General features: G+C 43.6%; 3 protein-coding genes across 6 annotated transcripts; 2 read left to right on the top strand and 1 right to left on the bottom strand.

Moving 5' to 3' along the window:
* Positions 1–1,385: 1,385 nt before the first annotated feature.
* On the top strand, positions 1,386–3,864 carry LOC308390111 (RING finger protein B; the record flags this gene model as incomplete). The annotated part of the gene is made up of 9 exons (XM_080871803.1): positions 1,386–1,535; positions 1,624–1,801; positions 1,880–2,008; positions 2,150–2,337; positions 2,463–2,659; positions 2,737–2,828; positions 2,917–2,971; positions 3,200–3,297; positions 3,412–3,864. The coding sequence occupies 9 exons, from the start codon at positions 1,386–1,388 to the stop codon at positions 3,639–3,641; spliced, it is 1,317 nt and encodes a 438-aa protein (XP_080727929.1). The 3' UTR covers positions 3,642–3,864.
* A 225-nt stretch (positions 3,865–4,089) lies between these two features.
* On the bottom strand, positions 4,090–6,785 carry gstz1 (glutathione S-transferase zeta 1). Of its 4 annotated transcripts, none has more exons than XM_080870481.1 (9): positions 6,608–6,785; positions 6,256–6,307; positions 6,101–6,168; positions 5,843–5,962; positions 5,471–5,596; positions 5,257–5,332; positions 4,781–4,833; positions 4,648–4,697; positions 4,090–4,262 (listed from the first exon to the last, which is right to left on the bottom strand). In XM_080870481.1, exons 1-9 carry the CDS (start codon positions 6,635–6,637, stop codon positions 4,136–4,138), a joined length of 702 nt encoding a protein of 233 aa, XP_080726607.1. In that variant the 5' UTR covers positions 6,638–6,785; the 3' UTR covers positions 4,090–4,135. The 4 variants fall into 4 exon arrangements, with proteins under 4 accessions (XP_080726607.1, XP_080726609.1, XP_080726608.1 ...); XM_080870483.1 differs by having other exon boundaries at positions 5,843–5,923; positions 6,608–6,784; XM_080870482.1 differs by lacking the exon at positions 6,608–6,785 and adding an exon at positions 6,380–6,598.
* Positions 6,786–6,975: 190 nt separating this feature from the next.
* Positions 6,976–13,554, top strand: aldh6a1 (aldehyde dehydrogenase 6 family, member A1). The gene is made up of 12 exons (XM_080870769.1): positions 6,976–7,109; positions 7,583–7,627; positions 7,715–7,789; positions 8,052–8,213; positions 8,636–8,714; positions 9,467–9,769; positions 10,031–10,152; positions 10,488–10,677; positions 11,161–11,342; positions 11,437–11,616; positions 12,521–12,619; positions 12,724–13,554. Exons 1-12 carry the CDS (start codon positions 7,071–7,073, stop codon positions 12,826–12,828), a joined length of 1,581 nt encoding a protein of 526 aa, XP_080726895.1. The 5' UTR covers positions 6,976–7,070; the 3' UTR covers positions 12,829–13,554.
* Positions 13,555–13,699: the final 145 nt, after the last annotated feature.

Genomic DNA, 13,699 nt, shown 5'->3' with positions numbered 1-13,699 from the left:
CTAGGGGGCCTATTACTTAATTACTTTGACCTCTCACCTGTGCGTGTTCACCACGGCCTCGAGCTCCTCTCGGCCAATCAGAGGTTAGCACTGGAGATCTAAGTACCGCCGATGTTTGCTGCTCTCAGAACGTATTGGATCCGTAAAACAACATGGGGAGACTGAATTTTTATGTCCTTTGGTCTTTGCGTGACGTCCCCCGCCAGTTTATTAGGTATGTCGTTTGATAAATACATAATAATAATAATTTTAAAAAACCATGTTGACAGATTATTAAGGACGCGAAGAATCACTACTTGGACTCACTCTTCACAGCAAATCTAACCGGAGGTGCTTTCAAGTCCATGTCCCGCTGCCTCTTCCTAAGCAGCTGGTCATCTTCGGTCTGGGACAGTGGGAATGCAGTTTGACCACAATTTCAGTCGAGGTTCTGGTCAGTGCAGAAGTACCAGCTCAGAAAATTGGGATTCTGTCCTCTCAATTTAGGTTCGTGAAGTAGCCGCAAGGTTGTGAATTTGTAAACTAGAGTTTGCTGACATCTCTTTGTGCTCAGGTGTCTGACTTGGGAAGGTGACTGGAGCCCAGAGATGGTCAAAGTGGCTGCAGAGAGGGGCAGGAGGGGAGTTTATGGCAAGATTTTACTCACAGTCTCTGGAGAGGTACAAAACACAAGTATTTAGCGCGACCAGATCCGAAAAAACTCACGTAGAGCTCATGTTTGTGTGGGGAAAGTCTGGGTTATTTTACTAATGGTTAAATGCAGTGGGGAATTTACATATAGCCTCACTTTAAAACACACAAACTGTTCAGGCTACAGGTTATAGCATGCAAAGGGCAAATATAGCTTATCTGAATGCAATTAATCCAACTCCTGTACTGAGTAGATACAATAAGCCTAAAAGGAAGGTGAAGTTTAACCTAATATCTTATGCTGACTGCTTTTTTTTTATTTTTTTTTATAAATAACTCTTGGAAAACAGAATCTGATTCCACCATTTTCACCTTGCTATAAATAGCTTTATGGCATATATTGTCATTTAATATTCATTTCTTTGTGCTAGTTTCCATTACACTCCCTGCTTTCTTTGCGTCAGAGTGCTAGGCATCATGCCTATATGTGGGATTTAAAACAAAAAAGCAGTCTGTAGCTGATATTGCATAGTGGCATTTCACTTATTTCTTGCCAAGACTTGTGACCAGCCACAGGACAACTCCAGCGTCTTCAGCAGTACCCCTTTGGTTCAAAGGAAATGCTTGTTCCCCGAAGGGCACGATGTGACCGATCATTCCACCACATTACACACCCAAGATGCTGAAAGTGAAACGGTGAGATAAACGGGGCCAAAATAGTTCAGTGGGAATGCACACTTTGGTTTTCGAGCGTCATGATTGTTCAATTAATACAAATCCAGGTGACTTCTGAGACCTCACACCTGAGCGACAGGAGCGACAGCGTGTGCTTTGCTGAGGTCCAAGTCAATAAAGTCGACACCAGTGACTCCGCTGTGGGGAATAAACCTCCAGTGTGGCCTACAGTGAGTGTTATCCTTAGGTGTATGTTAGTGTCTGCATGTGAGGGCAGTAACTGACGCAGGTCTGCTGTGCGCTCTGTGTGACTGGAAGGAAAAGACACCCAGACGTACAGTCATTGGTAGGAGAGGCCAACTGAGGTGGAGCTCTGAGGACGTGGACAGCCTCTCAGAGGATGTAGACCAAGCTTCGACCCCTAAGAAGATGAGGTCATCCGGGATAAACGGTCAAGAAGAAATGACTGTGCTCATAAAGAGTGAGAACAGAGGAGGTCAGAGGCAAAAAGGAAAAAAATATTGGGATTACACAGGATTGCACAGAAGTGGCTTTTACAAAGATTTGTGATTAGTTTCAGCGTGTCCGTCAAAGCGTTGGTGCCACACCATGTGTCTGAGTGACCCTGATACTGCCATCCTCATTGGAGGGGAGACTTCAGAACAAAACTACTGCAAAGACTCCCTGTGGAAGCTCGAGTTGGGTCAGTGGACTTTGCTGAATATACATCTGGCCATATATGTATATTAGCTCCCTGTATCTATAAAGCATGTCACTAGAGTGAAGGTGTGCGGCACCGGTGGAGGAAGCATTTGTACTTAATCGTTACCTGACCTCTTTTCAGACGGTGACTTCTGGTTCCCGCTGAACTCCTCTGCTTCTGGACCTGAACCACCCTGTGCCCGAGGACACACTGCAACCTATGACCCAGACTCTAGAGCAGTCTTTGTTTACGGTGGCCTGAGGGAGGGTCGGCGCTACACGGAGCTGTACATCCTTAATACTCTGACCTGGAAGTGGAAGCTTGTCAATGTGGGTTTGTTGTTAACATGCTGCGTTTTCACATTCTTTAAAAGCATGTACGTGTATGTGAAATAGGCTCTTTGTTTTTTCTTTTCTTTTCATTGCTGTATTTGTGGATATTTCCCATCCTTAAGGCAAAAGGCAGCGTTCCAAATTTAGCGTATCACTCTGCAGCCTTTTACAAAAAAGAACTTTTTGTCTTTGGAGGAGTTCAGTCAAGCCTTTCCTCAGGGGATAAATCCTGCAGTAATGCTCTATACATCTTCAACCCAGAGTTTGGACTCTGGTACCAGCCCATTGTGGAAGGGGACAGACCTCTGCCTCGGTTTGGGTCAGTCTTCAGTAAATTTACTGTACCCTAAGTGCTTTCTTAATTCTCAGGAATGCTAATTTCATGCTTTTTAACAGGCACACGACTACGCTTCTGTCTCAGAAGTTGATCATATTCGGTGGACGCAAGACAGCTGCTTACTTTAACGACCTCCATGTGTTAGATCTGGGTAAGATAAAGACCGCCACTGACCGCCTTAGATTGAAACAGAGTGTCCAGGATTGCACTGATTCTTACATTTTCCCTACTGAGTGCAGGATTTATGGAGTACACAGCTGTGAAGAGTGGGAACATGCCACCGCTGCCTCGAGGGTGAGTAAACTAATCAACCTTGATAAATGTCATCCATGTAGCCATCTGGTTGTAGTATCCTTGGGCATCCCAGAAAGAGTCAAGTGCAATTTTAATGTTGTTTAACACAAAATTCATCCTAGTGAGATTATTCTTTTCTTTTAGCTGAACATAATTCATATTTAAGAATATGTAAAGATTGGCCATAACAATGATACAGATAAAACCTCTTTATATATTAATTGACAGGTTTCATGCAGCACTCCCAGTTTCAGACAACAGGATTTTAGTCAGTGGAGGGTGCAGTGCAATTGGAGCCCTGCAGGATGTTCACATCTTTAATACAGGTGAGCAGGTTTTTTGTTTTTTTTTTCTTCAGTATTATTGCTATTTTGCACGAAGCATCAATATTGATGAAATCAGCTGCTTTTTAATCGAGCTTCATTTCTTTTCTCCCCCAGATACGAATATGTGGACTTCACTGGTGTCTCCCCTGCTTTGCTCCAGGCCTCGTGCTGGACACAGCATGATGCTTTTGGGCAGCGCTATCCTAAGAGACACTGGGACACATGGACAGGGTGAAAATGTTAAAATCCAGTGTGCATTGCTGGTGTTTGGTGGGTCGGACTGCTCTGGTTCCTTTTATGATGACACAATCAAATGCACCGTGGAGATTCCTTTTGACAAATGAGTCCAAATTGGAAACAGTTTTTAGCCACCATGGCCCGTGATGTGATCAGACATGAGAAGAGCGTTTTGTCTGGAAGACTAATTCTTCTGCTTTGTGTTTTGTTGCAATGACTTTCTATTCATGTGTCTCCTGTGTGATTCTTTTACTTTATTATGTGTCTTCGAAAATCACCATCAGGCAACGCGCTGCGAACAGTGAGACGAGAGGTTTTCCACTTTGCATAGCAAATCTGAGCGTTGGGGTTTTTTTTTTTTTTTTTAAACACATTATTGTCCCGTACCACCTCTCCACGTATCTGTATGGTGGTTTGTTTGTTTTTTTGTTTGTTTTTTTTAAAAAGGCAAATTAAAGTCATAGTTCAATTTCATGCTAAAATACTAATAAATATTTTTTTTTTTACTTTAACCTTTCTTGTCATTTAAAGTAACTGCAGTGGAACAGAGTTGCTTTTCAGTCATTTTATTTAACACAAACAACTTCTCAGTGGCTTTGTACTAAGCACGCAGATCATCAGGTGTATCTGGTTGGCGTGATGGGTGGCTCACTTGGAAAGCTTCAATCTCAAGTAAAGCCTCATTTAGCCGTTTGATGGTTGGATACTTCCCCACATCCACTTTGAACCTGTAGACATTAAAAACATAGTGGTGATGCTTCCCTGTACAGGCTGTTTCGAGGTTATATCATGTTTTGGGATCTCTGCCTTCTCTTGAATATAATAGAAGTAAATTTTTCTGATTTCTGGAAAGAGATGCTGCTGCTAACCTTCAAAATGTATTATTTGACGCTTTGTGGCACAACTAGTTTCATCTGGTTCCATCATATTTAAAACAAGGCAGATGTTTTTATAGCCACCATCTTAAATGCTGGTCAGCTCGAACAAAACGCACTAGACAGAGAAACAGCACTGCACGCCAGAGGGAAAATATGTAAATTGGATTTTGTGGAAAGCCCATCTCTATTAAAGTAGCGCTTCTATTGCAGTTTTATGAAACTTCTCATAGCATACCTCTCTGCGTTGTAGACCTGTGGGACCAGACAGATGTCTGCCATGGAAATCTAAAAGAGAAGCAGAAAGTAAGAAGTAATCTTTGTGCTGGAAATTGCCCAGATGTTGTCCTGTGATATATTCATGTTCTTACCTCATCGCCTACACAGTATTTCCCCGCTGTTTGCTTCAGAATTGGCTCAAGAGCTGGGGGTAATAACGCATGCATGTAAAACACATTGGCATTTTTCTCATCACTTCATGTTTCTAATGTATAGAGCAGGGGTGTCAAATGTGGGGCAGAACTAGATTATTACTTTGGAAAGTTTGGAAATGTAAATATTGGGAGAACAGAAAAGTTTGTACTTCTGTGTTAAGTTCTCAGGAATGGATCACTGTTGAGTTAATCATCATCGTCAGTTTTAAAAGCCTTCCTGCTTGCGACATTAAAGCAAAGCAGGATGGTTAAGCTGATGAGTCACGCTTTGTAATGACAGCAAAAATGTGCACTTATAGAGGCAACTCGGTGTTCATCATCTGCTGTGTAAAACAAAGTGTTTTCAGAGTGCAGTTCTCCGCATTTAAAATTAAAACGAAGCATAGAGGAGTAGATGACAGGCTTCCGCTTACCTTGAAAACCACGATCGATGAAGTGCTGAGACCACTGCATCTTCTCCGCTCCTATTTTCTGGATTACATACAAATTCTGCGAAGTCCAGGAATTAAAAAAAAAAAAGATAAAGTTACTGGTCTTGCAGGTTGACCTTGACATTGCAAGCATGGATTTTTTGTGAACCAGAGTAGAGATTTGAATTGATGGCATTGTGGACTGTGTTCTGCTTACCTGCAGGGGCTGTATACCCGAGGCAATGAGGTCACTTATCATCCTAACCTGGGCACGCGCCTTTGGGTCTGCTGGAAGAAGACGGGGTCCTGGTCTGGTCTCATCGATGTACTGGATCACTGCCAGCTACATAAACAAAAGAATTTTGGTAACGTTTTTTTTAATGTTACATGGTGTAATTAAAAATACACCGACTAAAGGTGTAATTAAATGGAATTTTAATGTATTTTATTTGAAATTACAAAGTAACTACCTGCAAATGCTTAAAGGTTAGAAAACAAGTCAGGTTTTTACTAGAACTGTTACCAGTATTACCAAAATATTCAGTAAATGTAATAAGATAACATGACAGTGTTATGGAAGCAGACTCACCGACTGAGAGAGAGTGGTGCCATCAATTTCCACTGCAGGCACTTGTTGCATGGGGTTTAGCGCTTTGTACTCCTCAGTAAGCTTTGGCACAGAGAGAGCCACTGTCAGACTAACACATGACTTTAAAAAAGAAATGCATGGTTTTATTGTTTAAGACAGCACCTTGTTAAGAAACTTCATATTGTTTTAGCAGGATTTTGGACTCTTTAATATTCAAGCAATCATGCAGAAAGTGTCATGTTTGTCTGCACACTGTACCTGCTGCCCTCCATCTTTGATCAGATTGACTGGAAGCTGGTCATATTCAACACCTTTTAGAGCAAAAGCTGGTGCACAAACAAGTTCATTACCTTAGTGATAAAAAAAAAAAGTTACACCAAAGCTTAGCTGAACATTCCCAGGGCATGACTTACCAATGCGAACCCTCCAGGAGCAGGAGCTTCTGAAGTATCCGTGAAGTATGGGCTGAACAGAAAATGTTAAGTCAGTTTGGAAACAAAGTCAGTTTTGCTTTGTGGTTTTATGCAGTGGGTTCACCTTAGTCTGAGTTGCCATACTTCTGTAGATTTCCCTCGACTAGACTGGATCAGTTACTGCAAGTACTTTTTCTACAAAAAATCTCATCCACTTTGAGCAGCCAATAGGATGTGTCCCCTAAACTCCCTCCTACCTACTCTTTGGTCCATGACTAAGCACCATTGGGCTTCATATGGTTGAAATTAAGCAGCTGATGCACACATAACACCCGGCGAACAGTGACAGTACCTTAGCGAGGCAGGCTAACGACAAGCGCATTGTCGCTGGCTGCGATAACACTTTAATCTTTTGGATAAGGGCCACTGATCGCTTAAAGATCACACACTTTACAGCAAAGTCCCACTTTGTTCAAAACTGCGTGTGGATACAGCTCAGCTGAGACACACTTCCTGACAGGAGAACTGACTGGTTTAATTAGCCAATAGTTTGTGGCGTTCCATAGCTAGGGCGGGTTTAATCCAAAAGCTGGAGTCGTGATTGGACAGAAGGCAATCTCGAGAACCCAATCACGCTGCGTTATTAGTGAGAGGGCGAATTTGGAGCCTTTAGGAAGCCTCAATTTCCCCAGAGCCCGCCCACAGGTGATTCACATCTGTGGGGTGGAAAGCTGAATGCTGTCTTCTGCTGGCCACCGCGCTACCTGCCTGCACAGTGGGTCAAATCAGTTCGGCGTAGCACATGATATCCCAGAATGGCGTCAACAGCTCTGAGATCAGCGTTCAGGACCAAGGTAAAGTGCAAGTGGCAGCGTGTGGTCAGCTCTGATTGTTGACACAGTGTCCTGCAGAAGTTATGTCCGTGCATTCCTTTACAGGGGAGGAATAACGTTTTTCCTCAGTTCAAAAATCTTAAGAGGATTAAAAGTAATAATAATAATTTTATGCCTTCAAGAGCTGATTTATAACATGAAGAAAGTTTTTCTACTCGTGTTCAGCTGCAGGTGCATTTAAGCGCAAAGAAGTCTACCCGTGCACCTGCAGCCTGGACCGCATTCCTTCTCTCAGTCCGCTTCACTCAGCTTGACTTTGTCCCCATTTTCACAACTCCACACTCAGTAGTTGCACATTAATCTAATCGGCCAACAGGCTGCAGCTGGTTGACAAAATGTGCAAATGAAACAGCACGTTGTACTTCTAGGATGGATAAATACTGCAGTTTTTGCTACTTTTAGCGATTTGACTCCCTGCTGTGCCGCTTTCACAGGTTCCATTTAGAGTCGGCCGACTGTGCTACTCCTCCTCCTCTGTGGTGAGTGCTTATGAGTAACTGTTAATCTGGTAATACATTTCAGAGATAATCAACCCTACGAGTAAATGCTGATATCTTTCCTCACAGCCCACCACCAAACTGTTTATTGATGGGAAGTTTGTTGAATCCAAGTCCTCGGAATGGCTGGATATTCACAATCCTGTAAGTACTTCTAGTATTTCTTGGCAACATCCATTATTAGTTGAGGTGAATGTATACTGATGCCTCACCACACTGTGCTTGTACAGTATGGAGTTGCTTAACCTGGACATACTGGTCCAGACTGGTTTGTGTAGATGGGCATCCCACGTCAACATTTAGATTCAGATTTGGCATTATTGAATGAGCAGTATAAATTAGCACTTATTTTTAGTGTTTAAAAAAAATCCAGCTTAGAGATCATGACTTTTTTCCACTTTCACAGGCTACCAATGAGGTGATCACCCGCGTGCCCAAAGCCACCCAGGAGGAGATGCTGGCTGCTGTAGACTCATGCTCCAGAGCCTTTCGCTCCTGGTCTGAGACCTCCATCTTGGCTCGACAGCAGGTTTTTCTGCGCTATCAGCAGCTTATCAAGGACAATATTGTAAGTCACCGTAAGGTGCTCTGAAAGTAAAAACACATTCAGTCTTGTTTAATTAATGAATCAAACAAGAGCGTGGACTCACCGTTGCCTCACAGAGAGAGGTTCTTAGGTCTCCCTCTTCTCTCTGGGTACTCTGGCTTCCTCCCAAAGTTCAAAGACATGCGTGTTAGGTTAACTGGAGATTTTAGACTGGCTATGTCTCTGCGTTAGCCCTGCAATAGGCTAGTGACTTGTTCAGAGTGCACCCCACCTCTCACCATATGACAGCTCGTATCCAGCCCCACTCCAGCCGTGGGCTTGGATGGATGAATGAACAGATGGACAGACAGCATGTTAGTCCGTCCACAGTAGTTCAGAGCTCTTGTTTGAGTGAAACTTGACTTTAGGCTATATAGCTGATACAGCGTCCTCATGCGTTTCAGAAAGAACTTGCCAAGGCCATCACAGTGGAGCAGGGGAAGACCCTTGCAGATGCAGAGGGAGATGTGTTCAGAGGATTGCGTAAGTGTGTCTGACACACACACACACACACACACATGCACACAGATGTCCTTTTTGTCATTGAGCAACAAGTGGTTAAATATTTGCATTTTGTGTAGGCTCTTAACTCATTTACAGGAATCTGTTAATCTGTTTCATCTTGTATATGGGACAAGCGGGACAGAGGGTGGTTTATTACATGACTGATTCTGTGGAAGATTAAATTTTGATATTTTTAGGCCTTTCTATGATAGTAAATAACATGCAACAATTGGCCTGGGACAGTAAGGAGATGAGTTTTTAGTAATATGTGAACTAACAAAGTTGCTCCTGAAAAAATTATTAGTTCAAATTCAGTGATTTGATGTGGTTTGTTATGTCTGTTATTTCTTTCATGGAGATGGTGTTTTAGATCATCTTCATATGCCCGGTTTTTTTATTGACGTAGTTGTATAAATTGGCTTAGAATAAAAAATAATGTATCTGTGACAGCTGGAGTTGTCATTATAATAAAAATATTTCATGTTTACATCATACTTGAATCATCGTTTTAATAAAATGCAGATCACGATATCTACCTTTGCTAACTTTATCCTGGTGTAGCAGCTGACACACACATGCTTTTGTTTAAATGTCGTGCCTGTGCACATAAATAACCAACTACTGCCAGGGGTGTTGAACATAAGGACAAAATCTCGTGAAATGAAAAGATGCCAGTCATCCTTTAATTGCTAAACCTGACCATACTATGGTTCATACTTCTTTCTGTGCAGAGGTGGTAGAACATACCTGCAGCATCACCTCCCTGATGCTCGGGGAAACCCTGCCCTCCATCTCCAAAGACATGGACACTTACACCTATCGCCTTCCCCTTGGGGTGTGTGCCGGCATTGCCCCCTTCAACTTCCCGGCCATGATCCCCCTGTGGATGTTCCCTATGGGCATGGTATGTGGCAACACGTACCTGCTGAAGCCCTCGGAGCGTGTGCCCACATGCGCCATGCTGCTGGCTAAGATGCTGCAGGATGCTGGCGCTCCAGATGGAACGCTCAACATCATCCACGGCCAACACGACGGTAAGAGCTGGTGGCTGTGTAATGTTACAGTAAGATGTAAAGATGTTCGACAAATAAGCTTAAAGCCTCAAATTACCGCCAATAAATCCTTTTTTTTTTTTTTTTTTTTTTTTTTAAATCCATCATTCAGATAGAAAATGTAGTTATCTTGGCAGAAAAACAATGTGTGTAACAATGAAGATATCTACATTTGCTCTAAATCATAAACCGTAATCACCTGCCATTACTTAAGTCATCTCTGTAACTGTCTTCCTCTTACAGCTGTGAACTTCATCTGTGACCATCCGGCCATCAAGGCTATCAGCTTTGTTGGCTCAAATCAAGCAGGGGAGTATATTTATGAGAGGGGCTCTAAAAATGGCAAAAGGGTGCAGTCCAACATGGTGAGCAACAGTTTTAATGTCTGACATGTGCTTTAAACATCCAGAAGGTGGCAGCATTGGCCAACAGTTTCAAGTGTTTGTGTCGCCCAATGGTACTGAGGAGTGCATGTGCATGGTGCAGCTGTGCATCACATTTAAAAAGGCCCAGATTGCGAACTGGAAATGTTCCATTGCCTCACGTGGACTGAAATGTGGACCAAGTTTACAATGTGAAATTTGTAGGTCGTTTGTTTCTAATCTAATTCCCTGATTTTTATGTCCCTGCTTGTGACTAACCAGTTGCTGTAATGTGGAGATCAAACGGCAAAGGGCTAACCACTTCTTGTGTACTGTAGGGAGCCAAGAACCATGGTGTGGTGATGCCTGATGCCAACAAGGAGAACACTCTGAACCAGCTTGTGGGCGCGGCGTTCGGGGCAGCGGGACAACGCTGCATGGCTCTGTCCACAGCCATACTGGTGGGCGAGGCGCGTAGCTGGCTGCCGGAGCTGGTGGAACGTGCCAAAGCTCTGCGCGTGGATGCAGGTACCACGCCCCATCGCCTTCACCTCGGCCTCTCCTGTTCTCCTGAGCGCGTTTCCCCCAAGGTCCTTTTTGGTTTTATTCATCTCGGGGCCACCCACACCGCCCTAACCTCACCTCTCGCCTTATGGCCTGTTGTAACTTCACATTGGGAGTCAGCTGGGCTTGTTGAGTCAGCCATGCTGCAAATTTGTGGCCAGATCTGCGGCTCGGGCCTAAATGGCGGTCTAGAGGATCAAATCCTATGAGAAAAGAAGTTGATGTGAAGTAAAATGGAGAATGAGTCTGTGTGTTTACAGCGATATGAAGTTTAATTTGTACATTACACAGGAAACCCGCAAGAATCCATTTTAGAGGGAGTGCCTCAAAGTGCCCCTTGTCCTGGCTTTTGTGGCCAACGAAATGTCAGTGCCCATAGTTTGTTCGCATCAGTCAAGTGACAGAACGTGTAACCTTATAGCTGTTTGTTTTTTGGGGCCCTGCTAGGAGACCAGCCTGGTGCAGATCTGGGGCCTCTGATCTCTCCCCAAGCCAGGAACAGAGTCTGCAGTCTGATCCAGAGCGGCGTGGAGGAGGGAGCAAAGCTGCTACTGGATGGCCGAAATATTAAAGTCAAAGGTTACGAGAACGGCAACTTTGTGGGACCTACCATCCTCGGCAACGTCACAGTATGAGGCTTCATGTGTTAAAAGTACTTGCACGTGAGTGATATTACAAAGATGTCTGCAGTCTGTGAAAGTGCTCCGTTGTGCGCTCTTTCAGCCTCAGATGAAGTGCTACACCGAGGAGATCTTTGGGCCCGTGCTGGTCGTTCTGGAGGCAGACTCCCTGGACAACGCCATCAGTTTGGTTAACAAGAACCCCTATGGCAACGGTACAGCCATCTTCACCACAAACGGTGCCACCGCACGCAAATATACTCACGAGGTGGATGTGGGCCAGGTGAGTGGCCGCTGCGTCCAAATGTGCAGCTCGTTCAAGGGAGAAAGGAGACATTCACGCCGCTCTGTCGTTTCTATGCACCATCTCAAGCGGAGAGAACATCATATTTGTTTGAAAGCCTTCACACATTAAATAAAAACAATTATTTTCCATGTTGAGCATACCCTTATTTGCTCCCTACCCAAAATGCACACCTTAAGCAACCCCCTTTTTCCCCTCCACATCCACACCCAAGAAAGTCGCAAATAGCAACAGCAAATATGCTTCTGTTAAATAAAAATAGGGATGCATAGAAACTTTTCCAGGTAGTATTCAGGGGAAGAGGGGAGTTGGTGGTGAGAATTGTTAAAATTAAATCTCAAAAGGGATTTCTAGGTGCGTATTTAACAGTTAAGTAAAAACATGGCCATCCTGTTTGTTTGCCTGTGGAGCCTAGTTATGCCCTGTGTTTGCTGTTCACATGTCGGGGAATGTTGTGCAGGCCATGTGCCGTACTCGTCTCCAAACCTCCATGCAACAAACATCTACTTTTCTGTTTTTTTTCTTTTCTCCCATGCACCTTTGCCAAAAGGCCCAAGTATGCAAACCTATTCCCGTTGTTTAAAACACACTAAACCAACCATGCCGTGCCTCTTGGTGTTTTCGCAACAAAACTTTATTTTTATATATTTTTTGTTTTCCTCCCTTTTTCGTAAGAGCACGCTTTGTTTTCACACATCAAATAAAAGCCACAGGTTTATCTCTGTTTTGTGCGATCGTGTAAGCTTGCTTTGTAAACAGCACGCACGTACCGCATCTCTCATCAGCTGAGTCTCGCTTGTCCCTAGCAATTTAGGACCTGAGGGAATTGTTTTACAAACCTTACACTTATGGAAATGAAAGGGACAATGCTTGTTTTCTGCAGGTGGGAGTCAATGTTCCAATCCCGGTGCCGCTGCCAATGTTCTCCTTCACTGGATCGAGGGGATCCTTCAGAGGGGACATGAACTTCTACGGAAAACAAGTGAGTGGCAACTAAAACAAACGGATCCTGTCGTTGGGCCTGTGAGAGTAAAAACACAGCAGCTGTCTTAATGTGATGTAAACGCTTTTATTTTTGCTCTTCAGGGCATCCAGTTCTACACACAGATCAAAACCGTCACCGCACAATGGAAAGCTGAAGATGCCACCTTAAAAAGTCCTGCCGTTACCATGCCTACCATGGGACGCTAAATGCTCCATCCAGTCGCTGCTGATTACTCTTGTAAACCAGGAGACGTCAAACGCTCCACTTGCAAAAGCAGATTCATATGTCACCTGTGAATAGCTCATAAATACAAGTTATAAATAAATAATCCCCAGATTAAAAGGCTTTATATTAGATATGTATATGTGGCTATTGTGTGAGGGGACAACACTAAGGCAATCCAAAAGTTCTGTAACATTATTGGGTCAATGTCATTTCCAGAAATACAGCACCTGCTGAAACTCTTATACACTTGCTGTGTTTGTGTTTCAGAGAAATGAAAGCTGCCTGGAGTCACACCGGTTGCCTTTGATTATGCTATCTTACACCTCTCCTCCCATGACCCCCTTTTCTCCTCTGCCACAATGAGGCATCTTCCTGTAAACGTGCCTCATGTTTATCCATTCATCAAGTGTCTTAATGTGCAAATGCTGCACCGGCACTGTACTGATACTCATCAAGCTTACGTTCTAGTATTGTGTATATGACTTATCAGATAAGAGAGCGTCAATGTGCTGACACTTTATATCAAATCTATCAATACACAGGCAACACTATAGCTCACCGGATTGAGCAACTGACCGATAAGATGTAAATTTTACAGGCCTGGGTTTGAAACAGCCCTGAGCCATTTGCTGCTCTCTTCCAGCTTTCCAATCTACTTTCACCTTTTCTATCATAATAAAAGATAAAACCCCTCAAAAATGACTTAAAAAAAACATCTATCCATCCATTCTTTTTAACCACTTACCACACGGGTGAGTGTGGGTGGGGGGTCATTTGTACAGGTGACCCGGCTATTCAGCTTATAAGATGCTACTTCTGTTCCAACTGCTTGTCACATCCTTGCTGGAAGGC

This window comes from Rhamphochromis sp. 'chilingali' (genome assembly GCF_963969265.1).
Source record: "Rhamphochromis sp. 'chilingali' genome assembly, chromosome: 21".
Classification (NCBI taxonomy): domain Eukaryota; kingdom Metazoa; phylum Chordata; class Actinopteri; order Cichliformes; family Cichlidae; genus Rhamphochromis; species Rhamphochromis sp. 'chilingali'.
This window is presented reverse-complemented; position numbering and strand designations above follow the sequence as displayed.